The sequence below is a fragment of the Argentina silus genome (assembly GCF_951799395.1).
Source record: "Argentina silus genome assembly, chromosome: 15".
NCBI lineage: Eukaryota > Metazoa > Chordata > Actinopteri > Argentiniformes > Argentinidae > Argentina > Argentina silus.
The window spans coordinates 16,949,820-16,967,800 of record NC_139669.1 but is presented as its reverse complement, the minus strand read 5'-3'; the positions used below and the strand labels follow the sequence as shown (position 1 = coordinate 16,967,800).

The following is a 17,981-nucleotide window of genomic DNA, read 5'->3' as shown; positions in this document are numbered from 1 at the left end:
ATTCATTTTGATACCTGGGTTGGTTTGTGCTTCAAACACAAAACAATATGACAGGTGTAAGAAAATCTGCAGAAAAAAACAAGCTGTTGACAAGACGAGGCAGACAATCACAACTGAGACATGAGCTGGTGACAAAATGATGAAACAACATATTTTAAACTCCCGTTCATCTTCACATATAACTAAGTACAGGTGTATAGAAATGGCTGTTAGCAATGTCATTTATGCTATGTAATAATAATACCAGCAATGCATGAATCTCACATGAAAACCAAAGCTAAGTATTTCAATGATTAGTTTCTTTAATTATAAATCCAAGGTGAACATAAGTGCTATATACCTCCTAAATGTTTCTTCTTTTATCCAAAACAGTCATACACTTTAGACAGAGGACAAGCTGTTTCTTTATATAAGTGTCTATATATATATAGAAACAAACACTGAGATTTGTTAAAATTAGCAGTTTTGCAAAACTGAATAAAAAGTGAAAAAAAAAAAAGGTTTGGCACTGAAAGAATTCCCAGAGAATGGAGGATACTTGTTGAACGCCTTATCAGCAAAGCTACAGTTTCACTGTGAGATGACTGGAGAAGTATTAAGTGCTGAACGCACGCACGCACCAAATGGGAAGAGCGGAGATTTGGAAACCAGGTGCCTAGGTAGGTATGAGGGGAGGCTAAATGGTGCCTAAGGGTTAGGGTTAGGGTTAGGGATAGGGATAGGGATAGGGATAGGGTTGTTGTGAGCAGCAGTGACGTTCTCCCCCATGGTTTACCAATGTCATTTCTCAAACACTCCTGTATACCGGTTTTCATTCAAATCTAAATGTCCTTAGATGTCAAAGTTGGCGATGCTATAGGAATGACATGTTGCTGGTATTCAGAATGTAAGTACTACAGTATAACAACGCAGTAAGGTTCAAAAGGACAACCGTGAGATGCGTTTTATCCATACCACTTCTCCATACGCCATTCAAATATGATGCACACATGCATTCAAACAAAAACCTGCATATACAAGTGTTGAGGATTGACATTGAGGAGCCCTGGTGGACTGTACTGATAATATACTGTACTGTCTAAGTGACCCAAAACTACAACTAAGAGCAACCAGCTTTCCTGGTTTTGGAGTTGCCAATGTCCCTCCTTTATAGAATCTGCTATTCTATTCTAATCCTATTTGTGATTGTCATGTGGACAAAAACAAAATTAACAAAACAATAAAACAGTTGAAAAAAAATAAGTGATTAGTTCAATTGATTGACATACCCAATTCTGGCTTCCTTCTAGAAAAATCCAATCTAGATATGGCATCTTTTAAGCCGTCATTCACATACTTTATAAAGCTTTTAGTAGGGGTGGAAGTGTTAGGATAGCATTTAAAAATGACACAAGTAGGTGTACAAGAAATCATGGGGAGGGTAAGCAGGTTGTGAAAATCCACACCTATTTATAAGGATCATTTGCTTTAGCTCAAAAGACCAACACAGCTACAGTATGTAAAACTGCATGTAATATTCAAATACAATCACATACAATGAGGGTTGACCATGATAGGTAAAGGAAGAACATCTAGCCTTGAACAGTTAGAGAGAATGGCTTCTACCGAGCACCAACACAAGACAGGCCACCTGCTGGCCCACTCCGGTCCACACCCAAACGTTGATCAAAACATACACGACTACCTCAACCTCTGTCACCATGGCAACAGAGAACGCTGTGTGCCACAACCACGTCAAAGGGGTACTCTGAGTCAAGAGTGTCTTCCTTTTTTTTATTTTTTTATACCATCATTCATCCCTCTTTCCCTCATCTTCTTCTCTCTATCAGACTTCAAGCTAAAAAGGCACATATTTTTCCCTTTTGTGATAGATGTGTAAACCTGGTAGTTAGCATACGGGAGAGATCGTAAATTTAACTGTGTACATTTTCATCAAAACAAATGTTCATGTTAGGCCAAATGCATTAAAGCAATAAAAACATGCTTTTGAAATGACTGTTTACAAAACCAAGACGCCATTTCATGTGACATCTTGTCTTTTTACAACCTCCTGAAAACTATAGGAATACAGAGTTAGAAAGCCTGTTTAATAGCATGGGTTGTAATTATAGTTATTTGTGTTACCTTGCCTTGGGTAACAGTGACTTGTAAAACAGTATAACTGTGACAAACTGAGAAAAGTAAAAATATCATCATTACCTGTACATAGATACTTGTTTAATCTATATATTGTTATGTTCAGAAGGTCAGACACCTGAGACAACGTTGGTGGTTAGTTTATTTCAATCCTTGATTAACTATAATCTTATGAAACAATTCCTACTTGTTATACTGTAACTTAGACAATTTATTTTAACAAAAAAATCTCTGTGCTCTCTCTCACCATCTCTTCACAAATCGCTCTTTCCTCTTTGCCCTTTCACCCCTGAATGTTGCATACTTGCTCCCCAAATGTCCGGCTCTCCTCTCCTTTCCATGGAACCTCTCTTCTCTGCTGTTCTCCATCTCTGGCCTTTCTCCCTCTCTCAGGGGACGGCGAGGTGACGTGGTGGGGTATTAAGGCATTGTGTAGCGGTGCTGCACAGTCATTTCTGGTGGAAGAGAAGCGGCTTGACGCTTCCGGCTTTGAATTTTGGTAACTGGTTGCTTATGATCTCTGCCAGCATCTCGGGAAACTCCACACTCAGGGACTTATTCACAAACGTGTAGAAGCAGAAGTTGAGCAGTCCACCCACCATCTGTTAGGGTGAGAATAGAAATGGACATCAAGACCTGTTCCGTATCATCACGTTTTCACAGGCAGTTTTTTAATCAAAAACGAGTCATTGGAAAAACATCCGAAATCTATTGAAATTCTGTATTCTTCGTCAAGTTTGAGAAAAATGAATATAAATGAAAATAATTGTTCTTATCATTCATCTCATCAGTTGTCATTAGAAAACATGACTGTATCATATGTGTTTACCTCGTGCATGGAGTCGAGGAGCTTGGTGAGCTGGTAAAACCTCTGCCAGTTCTGGCTGGAGTTCTCCTCTCGCTTCACAATGGCCTTCCCCAGCTCTTTGATGTAGGACATCCTGATCTCATCAAACACAGCCTGGCACTTCAGACCATCCTTTGGCACTAAGAGGAGAGAACATCAGTGTAACAGTTGGGCATCCATAATCCAAAATGTAATGTGCAAATCTTCTAAATGAAATAAAAAAATCAGTTATACCATCATGTCATTATTGAGGAAAGGGTAGCTGTATTGTTTGGTTTCTGGTAAAGGGTAAGAATGGCAGCTGGACTGTAGGGTAGGAGACTCACCTGTGCTCAGGAGTAGCAGGACCTTCATGCACAGATACTCATCATGGGACACCTGCAGCCTGACAAACTCACTGGAGATCTTCAGCATCTGCTCACACTGGTCCGCCATGTAGGGTAGCTTCATTCGCTCCCTGTGGCAGAGAGGGAAGGACATGTGGTCACTCATCAGGCACTGCTCACTAAACCCATCCTCATCGGTTTCTCTGAATGTGTTTGTCAGCCATGTTTAGAACAATAAAACCCTACTGAATGTACAATGTTGACTGACAGATAAAGAGAAATATCTAGATGGATAGGTGAGAGACATGACGGCCAGAAAGACAAACAGACAGACAGAGACATGCAGATAAAGAGAGGGGTAGTAAGATGCATACTCATTGATGACTAGGTCTGGGGCGAAGCAGAGCATGTTGCCCTCACACTGCTGGTAGGACCTCCAGCCCAGGCCGAAGGACATGAGGAAGAGCCATGAGCACTGCAGCAGAGTCATCTGGTCATCCAGGTGAAGGTTCCGGAAACCTGCCAGACACAAAACAACACAATGGCCACAGGCTCCGTCTCTGTCTGGTGGTTGAGGTGTGTGCAGCAAGAAACGTGTGGTTGATCCATGATCTCTTAACGATGGGATTGGTGAAAGCTATGCCATGAAACCCTCGTGGAAACCTTGTAAATCATGTTTCGTCAGTGATGACTTTCCAGAGGGAAGAGAGAGTGTGTGAGCCCTTACCTGGCAGAGCCTTGGCCCACTTGACGGCCGAGATGACCTGGCGTCCCCCCAGCCTGTTAAGGGTGGTCATGAGGCGGGTGGAGGTGTCGGGCACGGTGCTGTCGTAGCCCGCGTAGATGGTGTCCGGCTCGATGGCCTTCAGCAGAGACAGCATGGTGGGGATGAGCTGGGGCATGGACTTGGGCACCAGGGACCTGGCCTCGGGTAGGGGAGGGGGGGTCAGCTCGGCCGTGGTGGGCTGCTGTACCCCCTTTAGGCGGTTAAGCTTCTTGGTTTTACGAGCTGTGGTCAGGGAGAGGAGGGAGTTCAGGTCAGAGGTTGAGTGACCATGATCATATGCCAGTAAATATGTCCTTACGAAAGACAACATTGGAAGTGAAATGTAACAGAATTCAACTGAAAAGCCTTCACGGGAGTATAATGGCTTTCCCTTGAAAAAGATTAAAGGAATGTTGGATGGAAACAGCTATATAACCAACAGCTCTTCTGTCAGGGTGGGATTTCCATTTAAAAAACCAACACTATCGCATTTCCACTATTTCCGCTATTTCAACACTATGACAGCAGAGGCGCTTTAAGGCCACACTACAGTATTGGTATCCGTGAGGCTGTGTGTTTACCTTCCAAGTTCATCCCAGCCATGAGACACTTGCGGAAGCGACAGGCTGGGCAGTTCTTCCGTCTGATCTTGTCGATGATGCAGTCGTTCCTCCCAGCGCACAGGTAATTGTGTTGGCCTGGAGAAAAAGGATGATTTCTTTATAGATTTGAAGAACATAAAATAGACTAGAGTAACATATATTAGTCATCATGGCATCATCCTTTTCTTTGGACCTTAAGGCCCTCAACTTGCAAAAACACATTACTGCAAGAATCCCTGCAGTGTCTTTTAACACACGGGCACGGGCATGGCCCAATATTGTAACACACTGCAGAACATGCTGTTTTTGGAGTGTTTTTGGGGTGCATGTGTCATTCTGTGTAAATTGTAAAATGGTCCCACCTCTTAGCACCCTACCTTCCACTGCTCTCTTGAAGAACACTTTGCAGCTGCCGCAGGTGAGGACGCCGTAGTGGCAGCCAGAGGCCTCGTCTGAACACACCAGGCAGATCTTGTGTGTGGCGCCGCCGGCCTTCCCCTGGGCTGACGACAAGGCAGCACCCCCCTCCTGCCTTGAGGTAGAACTGCAAGGAGAGAACAGGCAGAAAAATACAAGTTAGCAAGATGCATATGAAATCTTGTACAGGAACAACGTCATCATATCATAACCACCGCACCACAACAGCGATCAATGATTATGTCATCATTTTTTAATTCAATCAAAAGTACACAGGTTTCCCATGTGGAGGCTACACTTGTATTGGGGAAACATATTTGAAAAATGCACAAAAACTCCACTGGCTCTGGCATGATGATAACTGACACCTTTTACCTTTTACCTTTTAACCCTAACCCTAAACTTTGCACTTAGGCATTTTGCAAGTATGTATCAGATTACCCTAAAGTAGAAACATTCTCTAAAGTTGTTAGCTACACAGCCTAAAAACTGAAGCAGCTGGGGAAAGCAACACATTTGTTTTTCCCTCCTACTAAACATAACTTATGTGCAAATATTTACAGCTTTGCGTGCAAGTCTTTACAAATAACATCTGTGCACTAAACACATGCATATTTTAAGCAGGGATTAGGGTTGCGTCTCCTGCCCAATCCTCAAAAGAGGCAAAGACAGCGGGTCCTCAACTGCAGCTCAACCATTTCCTCTGCAGTCTAAATCATCAAAACACCTGCGGTTGAATCATAATACCTGCGGTTATCTTGAGTCAACTCTCTCTCTCTCTCTCTCTCTCTTTGATTAGACCGTAACAGTTTCCAGAATCACAGCAGCTGTTGACAGGCACTTTCACAAACACACCATTAGAGGGAGCCGTGCTCTGCAGCATTCATGGCCCAAGGTCCCCACCCCCGAGCCTAGCCACAACAGCAACGCCCACACACAGAGGATACCATGCCAGAGCAGACCAACACGTCTATCTGCCGTCTGCCACAACAACACAAACAACAACATATCCATCTGACCCGAGTCATTTTGAAGTCTCTGGAGAACTTCTATAAGTATTGTTCTGGACACGGCAGAAGCCAGCCAAGTTCAGAGTAGTTGGTTACATAAGATGAGGTTCTGGCCGTCACTCCTGGCCCAGAGAGCCAGCTGGGAGAGCAGAGGCCTGACAGAGACATTGAAGGTGTGAGTTCAGTAACACTCAGGAGTATAAATAACCAGCAGCTTCTGACGCCCTAGACAACAGTGTTGCAGTTTATGGTGGTCAAACCACACAGCAGAACACAGGTTCCTTTTTAAATACGGTCAGAGTCAACTTGCGAAATCCTCTGCAATTCAGATACTGAATGATCCCCCATAGAAAATATCAGTCCCATTCATTCATCTAATCTAAACATAGGATTGTCTATGCCAATACATGGCTCCTCATTCACCCATCAGAAAATGCATCTTGTGAAACATTAATAAACTATGCTGTCAACAAATGCAGTTGTCGAGTTGTCATTTATGAGCTACTGATTAAGCTGTCGAACTGAGGTCGTCCAGCCAGTCGGTCAACAAGCCCACAGCGCCACAGCCCCTGCCTGTGGAGGCCTGCAGCCCCCTGGTACACATAAATAACATTAGAAGGGGACAGGGGTTATAAATACATTATATTCACTATGTTTGTGCAGCCACTGTGACACAATCAGCACACCATCTGTTTGATCACATGATTTGATGAGAGACGGTATTTAAATACCAGCCCAGTGTGACATTTAGAGGGTCTTCTTAATGCGCAGTTAACACTGAACCAAACACACTCACGGAAGTGCGCATCCCCACCCACATACACACCCACCCAGGCCCGTACCGAGAGAGAGAGAGAGAACCCAGTCACTAGAACGGGTGGGGCGTGATGTCATTTAAGTGTGATGTAACTGAGTAAGGGGAAGGAGGAGAGACCAAGGCTGGGAGGATCAGGTCTGAGGTGTGAGGAGGGCAGCTTTAGTATGGCTTTACTAAATCCCATTACTGTTTAGTGGCACTAAGCAACTATTTAGTCAAGTACCATGACAACACAACATAGCCATTTGCTTAGGAAAGTCAGTAGGTAGGTCAAGGTATCAGTCATGAATCAAACCAGTGCCTTTCGTAAATGTTATATTGCTCGCTTCTACGAGCACGGTCTTCACCATTTGTTTCACTTTAGCCCCGAGGAAGCCTATTGAGCTGAAACGGTGGTAGTGAATAAATGTCACAGCAATAAAAATGAGTGTGCTACTTTCATTTTCATTGCGTTTTGAGTCACATTAATTCATTAACATAACATAATTAAATTAGCCCATTCATTGCTTCATTGCTTGAGCAATAGCCTATTTGTGGAGGATCTTGCAACTTCAGCCTGTGCAACCTTGTCTGTACCATGAGAAGCCAAAAATCTGTTTTCCGGGTTGGCAGTAGCACATAAATCACGGTTGCATGACAAAGTAGGGAGACAGAATTTCCTCTTTCTGAAACCATATGCAGAGTGCTTCACGTCAACAGGAAGCTCTCACAATCCCTCTGAGTTTACTGTAGGACAGAACTCAGTCATAGACATATAAGACAGGCCTAATAACCATTAGCAGAGAAACAGTTCACAGATTAGATTCATACAGCTTTAACGGCCCAATGTGCTTTACATTTTAAAGGGGCGAGGGGGGGGGTCTCATCCTGCCTCCCAGGCTCACCTTGCCTTCAAACATTTCCCACCTTCAATTAATTAAGTGTTTAATTATTGCGGAATAAAATGTGACTATTCGGTCATTTTGTGGGCATTGCATTTTCTCTTGAGCCGCTAAGGACAGAGGATGTGATTCATTCAGCTTATGTTCCATTTACAGTAAACCGCCATCAACAGCCAACACAACAGAACCACAGTCATCACAGATCTATGCATTTCTAGGTAAGTGTCTGCAACATGAAAAACCAAAAGCGATAGCTGCTGAATGAGGTCAGAAACCACAGATGCGCTGAGAAGAATTAAACGCTAATAACCTACATTATAAAATCACAGTCTGTCTTCTAAATCATTACTCTATGCTCATCTCATAAAGCACTCAAGTGCTTTTAAAACACCCAAACTGAGAAAAAGAGAGCGGGGAGGATCTGAAGGAAATGCTTCTTCCCTGAGGTGAAATCCACCAAAATAGAAAAGGGAACTGGGCTCATTCGCTCTGAATCATTCTCTCACAAAAACGACAATACATCTTTGATGGGAGGTGAGAACATTTGGGTTAGATCTCAGCTATGCTGCTTCACCCATCTCTCCATGTTACAAATCTCATTAGGCCTGTATTAGCATTAGCTGAGAACTCTATTTCTGCCATTAACACAGATAGAGCCTCTCTCTAGCCCAGGCTACAGCTGGTGTCATTGCCTGTAGAGTACAGTACCTCTTCACGAATGTGTGGCAAACGAGTTACATAACCAGAAGCAGTAGGGCTTGGTGTCAAACATCACGGGGGAGCCTAGCCCTTGGCTTAGCAAAGGAAAATAGCCCCCACGTTTCCACATTCGAATAATGTACAGTATGCTGTTCTGTTGCTTTATCTGGATTGTGTTCTGCTGAATGTCGAAAGGATTCCTTTCCTAAAACTAGCTCCGAATTTGCCAACTCAGCAGTGGGCCTACATAGGCTAGCCTGTGCACTAACCCAAAGAAGATTTTACTCAAGTGAAAAAAACATACAACAGAACAACAACAGAAACCGAAGAGTAAACAAAAAAAGGGAGAAAAACAAGCATGCGCTAATAATTTCACAACAATTTGAATGGCAAACATTTGGTCCGGTATGTTTACTTTCAGCCAGCTATAGGGAAGTGGGAGGGAAAGTAGGTCGAGAGATTGTGAGCTTCAGAGCAGCGGCCTGTGGTCTGTGTGCTAGAGTGCTCACGAGATAGACACACAGACACATGGACACACAGACACACACAGTGATTTACATCAGCTCACCACTTCTGCTGACTGCCAAAGTTCCTACCCTTGGCTGCAGGAAATAAGAAGAGGACAGCGGGGTGTGTTCCAGAGCAGGACCTTATGGCCAAACCTGCTTTAGTGACCATGCACAAAATACTGCCATAATACGAGGTCTATGCTTACTCACACTAACTAATTAATTAATCACCAGTTACTGTTCAAACATGCTTTTATTTGTTTGATGATCCAGATGCTCTGGTTTACTACATATTCAGGGGTCGACTGCACCTTGATTTTTCACAAAAAAGGCATTATCTTGGAAAAATGACTTATATTAAGCTGAAAAACACACACTCTTTCTTATAAACAAGCACGTTATTAATTAAGAAGAACTTTATACTATAGTATACATCAAGAATCCCTTTGTCTGAGCCAGTGAAACCAACAGTTCTTTTCAGCGAGCCAATGCCCTCAAAATGCCATGTTCCTGAGATAGATAATCTACTAACGGCCTCAGACACATTCCGCTAACTTAAAGCTGGCATTATTAATGAATGTATATAGCCCGAATCAGCCCTCCCCCATTTCAGCAAGCATCTGGTCAGCGAAACAAAAAGGGAGTTGTATTGAGGTTAGCAGCAGGATATACTGTACAGTTAATTTACATCTGGCATGCAACATGAACTCTCCAATACAACACAGAAAACAGAAGGACATCCAGAAATACACATGATGGGGTGTGGATGTGACAGTACAGTATGAAGACAAGACAGGCCTAGGTCTAACACGTCTATTTTAATGAATAAAGACAGCCCTTTTAATCCAACTCTGCCAAACAGGTCAAGTCACATCAAAAATAAGTTAATGACATGGGTGTGGCTTCCCGAAAAGAAAGGTAACACAATAGGTAATTCAACTTGAGCAATATTTGTGTTAATCCCTGTTGACTGTCTCTGCTGAGGCAGACTCTAAAATGGTGTGGTACAGTGCCCTCAAAGTATTGTATCGTAGAAGTATTGGAAAGAGGAAGCATTTTGTCTTCTTGTCTACTCCCGACAGTTTGGATTTCGAAATCAAACAATTACTATGAGGTTAAAGTAAAGATTCTCAGCTTTAATTCAATGTTTTCTTTTTTTCAGATTGGTTTCACCATTTAGGAATTACAACAACAACGGAAATTATCCCGTTTTATACATAGTCCCCGGCACCAAAAGTATTGAAAAATTGGCTTGACAGATGTTTCTGGTTAGTCAGGTGTGTTCCATCACATCATTTGTGCAGGCATAAGAGACATGTCAATGTCTAGTATTGGTTCTAGGCTTTGCATTTGCCTTTGGAGTCCGCTATCAACATGTGGACCAAAGAGACATCAATGAAAGTCAGGGAAGCCATTATGAGGCTGAAATATCAGACAAATCAATCAGAAACAGCCAAAACCTTTGACTTAACAAAATCAACAATTTGTAACATCATCAAAACATAAAGAAAGTACTGGTGAGCTCAGTAATTGCAAACGGGCTGGTAGGCCAAGGAAGACTTTTACAGTGGATGACTGAAGAATGCTCACCATAATTAAGAAAAACCCAAATCAACGGTCAGATCCACAGATCAGGAACACTCTCCAGGAGGCAGCCATGTACAGAAACATCTCAAAATTAATTGGATGGTGCTTCATCATACAGTAAGACAATAACACACCCAAACACACTGTCATAGTAACTAGGGAGTTTTTCAGAGCCAGAAAGTGGAAAGTTATTGACTGGCCAAGTCAATCTTCAGATTTAAATTCAATTGAACATGCATTTCATTTCCTGATGATAAGATTTTAGGCAAAAAGACAAACAACAACTGCAGTACAGGCCTGGCAGAGCACCACCAGAGAATATACCCAGTGTTTGGTGTGGTCAATGGTCACAGACTTCAGGCAGTTATTGCATGCAAAGGATTGTCGACCAAATACTAAACATGAGTACTTTATTTGTATATTATATGATTTTTTCCAATACTTTTGGAGCATGTTTAAAAAAAAAAGAAAGAAACCCGTTGAATTAAAGCTGAGAATCTCTGATTTCAAATTCAAACTGTGGGAATATAAAACAAAGATAAGACACAATGCTTCCTCTTTCCAATATTTATGTATTAAAAAAAGCTATTAAAAAAGAAAAAAGAAAAAAAAAAGACAAGCTTGTAATTATGTTATTAGTGCCGGCTTGAATGCATAATGACAGAGAGATTGAGGAACACCAACCCCTGAGGCACATTCAAAGAGCTAAGCCCAGTCTCTGTTGTCAGTACCTGTGGTTTGGCAGTCAGCATAGATGCGTGAGAAGCAGAGGGTGACCTGATGTCAACCACTGACAGCGAGGGCACGGGCTGGTGCTCTGCTAACTGCAAGTCGCTAAGTGTCTCACAGGTTGAGGCGCATGGCACACAAACAAACCCGACTCCCACTCATCAGACAAACACACACACACACACACACACACACACACACACCTACAGAGCACGAAGACAGAATGATTAAACCCACATGTGAAATGAAGATGAAGCCTATCTTGTGCCTCGCCCACCTGTTCATGGTCATGTTTATTTGAGGCTGGTGTCAGACACTCATGAAGAATTACTGTACCCTCGAGTAACTTACAGTATAAGCATTACTATTTACCATCTAGAATAGGCCTATGTACTTCTGAAATAAATATACAGTTATAAAGGCTACTCCAACCAGTGTATTCTGCCTTCACTATGCATTTCAACAGTAGGATTAAGAATACCACGGTCAAAACACAGTACTGGAATTAGGATTTTCTGACATCAGCTTTTGGACACATTCAGGCCATCAACTGGAAGCCAATGGCTCCACCTTAAATCAGACAGGCCTGCATGAAAGACAACCTTGTGTTGACGAGACTCACGTTAAAGCGGTGAACCACAAAACCTCTCGAACGTCACACGCCACAACACAGCTAGGTATTTCAATGTCACACCATATGAAGTAACTATGGAAGAGTTCTATCATTTCAACATGTAGTAGCTCTCCTAGTGCCCATGAGACAAAAATGGGTCCCTGTAATTGATGTTGGCCCTATTAGTCATTTAAGCAATATGTCCCCACACACGTCCTGCTGAAGGACAATAAACATCATGTCCATTCACTCATTTTCCATTGCTGAATTAACCTAAAACCTAACTCCAACCTCTGTCCTGTTTCCAAGGCTTGCTTTGACTGAAAATCAAGCTCACTCAGACTGTAGGCTTCACCTCTCTGGTTTATTTTTGGCATAGCCTAATGCAAGTGGAAAGCTAAAAGGATGTGCCCAAATGACCTCACTAGGTCTCATAGAATAGATACTTCCTGAGAGTGGCTGCAGCTAGGGCAACAATAGAAGATCCTAGAAGGGAGGCCAAAGAAACCAAACGAAACAATAACACACATCAAATACCTTTTTTTTTTTTTTTTTAGTGGCTTGGGTTGATTGCAAATTTACACTTGGCCTGTTGAACAAGCTCAAAGCTTTAAGGTCCAATATGTAGAATTGCGCTTGAAAAAAAAGTGCTAAATTGCCATGATAAATCGATAGCAAGGAATGAGATCACATGATAGAAAACGTTCATTGGAGAGCACTGTTTTGGTCCAGACAAGGCGCTTTCTAAAATCTGGTGTTGTGAGCAATTGCAGAGCAATAGCCTTCACGTACCATGTGTATGTTTGGTGGATATGCATACATTTGCAGCTGTTAGAAAACGAACCTTGTTGAGACCAGGCATTCCTCGTTTGGAAAGTCAGGGGAAATCCTTTGCTGAAAGTAGCTGCAAAGGGGTGGAAACCTGTTTGAATTGAGTGACGCTTTGCGACATATTAAACCAATCAAATACCTTGCTTTTTTCCTTCAATGTTACAATGTTGCAAGCTAGCATAGGCAACAACTCTCTGCAAAATAGTCCTACCTGGTCGTCAAAGACGACGCACATAACAACAAGCAGCCATTCTATAGTCCAGTTCAATCCAAGCTAGAACGTCTAATTCTCCAGACCTCCAAAAGAGGCAAGAGCAACATGATTTGGAGGTATGGCGACGCGAGATACATTTTCTGATTTGTTGTGTCGCCAAAGAGGTGACACTACAGTGTATGGCAACCTTCTTGGCAACAAAGTCTCCTTAGTGGTGTAGGGTGTAGTGACTACACCCTACACCACTAAGGAGACTTTGTTGCCAAGAAGGTGCAACAGACACAATAACAAATGCTGATTTTACAGTTGAATGTCTGAGGTTAAAATAGACTTCTCCAGAGCTCTTTATTGCATCCTTGTCATGTACAGTACAGTTGTATGTGGCAATTCCTCTGCAAACATTTCTAAGGCCTGATGTAAGACACCCTTTGTCAGCCAAGAACACATGACCCAGTTTCTATCCACTGTATTGAAGGCAATAACTCTTTGCAAAGATAAGACATGATAATCGTTACTGGGTCTACTATGACCCAATCATCTGGCTACACCATTGGTCTAAATACATGAGTCATTCTGCACACAACACCAGGTGATTCAGTGCATGTTGATGCAAGCAAAAGGGAAAATAAATTTAAAAAACCCACAAAGCCTCCAAAAAACGGAAACCCGCTCCTGTTTCAACTGAATCACCTTGAAATGTTCCATTATCCTCTGATCTCTCTCCTGTACAGCGGCTCCACACTGGAATCTAAATATAGCACTGAGCCTCGCCTCAACCCTGCAACTGGTCAGACCAGACCACAGCAGTGTTTATTAAAAACATTCCTTACCTGGCAAAGCTGGTAGAGCAAGAGGGGGAGCTGGAGAAGGTCTCACTGGCTCTCTGCATTCCTGAGGCGTCACCATACCCTTGGCCCCTGTTCCAAGCCTCACCAATGGTCGCCAGTGGGGGATACAGGCTAAACACCGGCTTCTGATCCTTCTGCTGTGCGGCTCCGCTGCTAGTGGAAGGTGAGGTGCTACTGGAGTTGACTCCGAAGTGGTAACTCTGCCCTCCGGAAGTGCTGACCCCACAGATGGAGATGGGGTTGAGGCTCGGCCGCTCAGTGGAAGAGCCACTCATCTGACAGTAGCTCCGGCCTGTGGACGACTTCTCCTGTTTGATTACCCCTGGAGTGCATAGCTGGATGAAACCAGCGTCTTTCTCTTTCTTCACCACTGGGGTAATGGTGGTGGTGGGGGTAAGGGTGGCGGTCGTGGAAGTGCTGGAGTTGGATTCATCCTGGCATGTTAGGCTGCTACCGTTCAAAGTGGTGGAACTGTCACCGCCACCGTTGGTGTTCCCACATACAGCAGGTTTGGTGTCCCTCTCAGAGCTGACGTCCCCCAGAAGGGAGTCATCCCCCAGGGAAGAAAGGAAAGCATCGTCCCCTACATAGAAGTCCGAGGGGGAGCCCGTCAGCTCAAAGTCCTGGAGAAGGTCCAGGGCGTTCTCGTTGAACAGCCTCTGGTTCACGTCTACATCTTTCCCCATGTGCCCAAAGGCATCATGGTCCAAGTCCATGGGGTCATGGTCCCCCTTATCCATGGAGAAGTCCTCTGTTTTCATGGGAAAGAGGTTGGGGTCTGCTCCTCCTATGAGGGAGTCCATGGAGGGTGAGGAGCGGGTGAGGTCTGCGATGCTGGCCTCCAGGCGGGAGAAGTTCTCGCCCAGAGTAAAGAGACCCAGGGAGGTTGAGGTGAGTGTCTGTGTCTGCTGGGGCTGGAGCAACAGCTGTTGGGATCTCTGGTCCTTTGTCACACCCTTGGGCTCTGGCTCTTCTACGTAGAGACCCACAGAGGCAGTCACGGAAGCCAAGGTAAGTTCCTCTGAAGGGGGACTGTTAATGATACCGTTGGGCACGTCTCCTGGCTGCATCAGAGGGCTGGACGGAAGCACCACAGAGGTGGCAGAGGCGACGGACATAGCACTGCGAGGAGCTACTACTATAACCGAGGCTCCCTCGACTGGAGTTTTACTATAATCCAAAGTGTTTAAAAGGTCATCTCTGTGACTCCTGATCTTCACTCCTCCTTGATCAATATCTGGATCCTGGTGGTTTAGAGAGGAATAGGGAGACAATGTGACATGTTACAAATCACCAGGTATCTTACATACAAATAACACACACCCACCCACACACACACAATTAAGGTTTCTGGAAGAATACAACTATATATCATAATTAGCAAGCCTGCTATTATTAGCAACTTTTGTCAGCCACCACTAACAATTCCATAATACATTTATGAAATGATATTCCTTCGTGTCAATCAAATATATATACAATTCAGCGGGCCACTTTATGACTGTGTCATGATGCAAAAGCTCGCTGGCAAACCTACTATTACTACGAAAATAACTGGAATTCTGCAGAATGTGCCACGGACCCCTTGCCGCTTAGGCGCGCGCGCGCGCCCTTGGCTTGGTAGCACATTATTAGCTTCAAACCTCAGATAACAGATTAACAACGAGCACTTTTCATTAATATGTGTGGTCGACAGAAGTGTAATTAATTTAGATGTGCTACCTCGGCTAGCCAGCAATTTAGCATTAACTGACTAATGTTGTTTACTGACTGACAGATAGTGACATCTAGCTAGCTAGCTAAGTTACTAGCGGCTAGATAATACCGTCAACAACCTCAGTGTATTCATTTAAGACGAATGCATGGACGGCAAAAATATTGCTATTACAGATATCAATCTAAAGCGTTTACACAACGTTACCGTGCTTTAGACCTTCGGTTGTTGATGAGAGAGTCCATGCGTCGTCTGACATTGTTTTTGTATTATTTTGCTAGCGGAATGGCTAGCAATACGAAACAACTGCGTGTAAACAGTGTTTATTCCTACATTTCGTATCGGGATACGAACAAGCAAAATATAGGTCGAATCATCCGATCGACTTCGATCTGTGAAACATCAAATTGCATTCGAAATACAGTAAAATTGCTAGCTACCTAGCTATGTCGTTCACAGCCAAAAGAAAAGTAGACGCTAACCTCTAGGAAAAACATACAAAATGGAGATCTTCTAGCTACAGTACAACCCCGTGGCTGGCCTGTTTACAATAAGCAGTGCCACCTGCTGGTGGTGACGAGTTACTACAGTTCAAGAGCAGGAGGTCGACCTACAGCAGCCAGATTGTAAAAGGAAGCCACTGTCACCAAAAATATTCACAGACAAATCCCTTCTTTTTAAAGATTTACTGAAAGATAACAAAGATGTATCCAACATCTGAGAGGTGTATCCAAAAACAAAAGCCTTGTTTAGAGTAGAACCATCTTGCAGTACAAGCCTGTCACATGTGGTAGGCAATGTGCTTTGGATTTGATTGAATTGGCATCTATTGCCGTCACCTGCAGAGACACATACGGCACAAGTTTGAGAGAAATGCAAACATTAGGCAGCTAATAAAAACATAACTCAGCCCATACAAAGAGTTGGGCAGATGGACCTGTAACATCTGATGAAAGGCTTTTGGGGTGGAAACATATCTTTAGTGAGGCCTACCCCTGTATGTTTGTATAGGAGTAGTTTTCAATTTTGTCACTTCCATATTGAAAAATGAATATGTTTTGCAGCATCCAAACAATGTTGCTTTCTCCAAAGATTAATTGCCTCTTCAATGTGACTTGGTTGGAGTAAGTCATTAAATGACACAATCAGCCCTGATTAAGAATGAGGATGCAGTGTCGGTTGTGTTCCTTTATAAACAGAGGCCCCTTATCCTGACAGGGTATTAATTCATCAACAATTGTTCCACACACAACATCCCACGCACGCACTCACACACACGCACACACACACACATACACACGTAATCATCGGCGTATACATTATTTATTGGTAAATCAACCCTAACCCTAACTCTATGCATTGTAGTGACTAAGGCAATATATTCTAGTGGCGAGAAGTGTCTGGTGAGCCAGATTACAGACAACCCAATCTATCCAGTCTTCCCCGTTTACACTCGTCACACTCCATGTTCTACTGAGCAGTGCCCTCTAGGGGCTGACCTTGGTGATGTTCAGGCAAAAGGATAGAGTGAAGAATACCCAAATCATGGAAACAATAAGACAAATGCACAATTGTCCACGGTTTTAATCCATTGTGCCCAACCAAGACAATTCATATTTGTTGGGCTGAACCTAATTACTACACACTTATTTGCTCAGCTACTTACTGTGGGACTTAAATTGTGACAACTAATATTTTTACTTTTAGCAACAGGAGATGCAAGTACTGTACAGAGACATATGGGAAAAAATATAGCCATTAAAAAGTGTAGGTCTTCATCCAAACAAGGCCATAAATCAATAGGCTTACCAAAGAGGCAGCATATTACATTACATGCAGCTTAATCTAATTTTAAACTGCTAAATCCATTTCATTTCTCAGAATATGCAGATTCACATAAATGGTTCTCTTTTATTCTTTTATCTGGTAATGTGAGTGGCTGAAATGTGCCAGGGAATACAGAGAATCTGGGTCAGTGTACTGCTGTGTGTGGATAATAACCCTGCAAACTCAAGTGTTTGGTTAGAGCTTTTATTTTTGCCTGGTTGCATGAGTGCACTACACTGCCTTACACTATTTCCTTAAGAGCCTTTAGATATGCCCATGCTTATCAGGAGAAAACAAAATAAAATAAAAAAAATGATATGATTTTCAGAGGGAGATATTTGATGCAATACATAGATCTAAAGTATCTATTTGTTTGTTAATATTTGAGGAATTGTGTATTTTTCATATGCCTACGTCTGGTACTGCAGTGTAGGCTACTGGCGTTTACAGTTAGTCTGGAACACATTTCAGTGGGATCTCTCATAATCAAATAGTCTAGACGTAATGCAATGATGGACCATGTAGAAATTCTTACATCACAGTCAGTTAGGACCCATATTGTCTTACATTATTCATGCTGAACTTGCATAAAATTCAATACCTTATAA

The 17,981-nt window shown here is 42.9% G+C and overlaps 1 protein-coding gene across 2 annotated transcripts; it reads right to left on the bottom strand.

The window, feature by feature from the left end:
• Positions 1-1,122: 1,122 nt before the first annotated feature.
• Positions 1,123-16,015, bottom strand: nr3c1 (nuclear receptor subfamily 3, group C, member 1 (glucocorticoid receptor)). 2 transcript variants are annotated; one of them, XM_083686232.1, is made up of 9 exons: positions 15,754-16,015; positions 13,815-15,076; positions 5,040-5,221; positions 4,657-4,773; positions 4,037-4,318; positions 3,684-3,828; positions 3,310-3,440; positions 2,966-3,123; positions 1,123-2,738 (listed from the first exon to the last, which is right to left on the bottom strand). In XM_083686232.1, exons 2-9 carry the CDS (start codon positions 14,948-14,950, stop codon positions 2,586-2,588), a joined length of 2,304 nt encoding a protein of 767 aa, XP_083542358.1. In that variant the 5' UTR covers positions 14,951-15,076; positions 15,754-16,015; the 3' UTR covers positions 1,123-2,585. The 2 variants fall into 2 exon arrangements, with proteins under 2 accessions (XP_083542358.1, XP_083542359.1); XM_083686233.1 differs by having other exon boundaries at positions 5,055-5,221.
• Positions 16,016-17,981: the final 1,966 nt, after the last annotated feature.

Coding starts and splice junctions, on each gene's coding strand:
- nr3c1 (XM_083686232.1), bottom strand. CDS start 14,950: ATGTCCGTCGCCTCTGCCACCTCTGTGGTGCTTCCGTCCAGCCCTCTG. Junction 3,441..3,683: donor CCAGACCTAGTCATCAATGA/GTATGCATCTTA, acceptor TCTCTGCCACAG/GGAGCGAATGAAGCTACCCT. Junction 3,124..3,309: donor CCTGCTACTCCTGAGCACAG/GTGAGTCTCCTA, acceptor CTCTCCTCTTAG/TGCCAAAGGATGGTCTGAAG.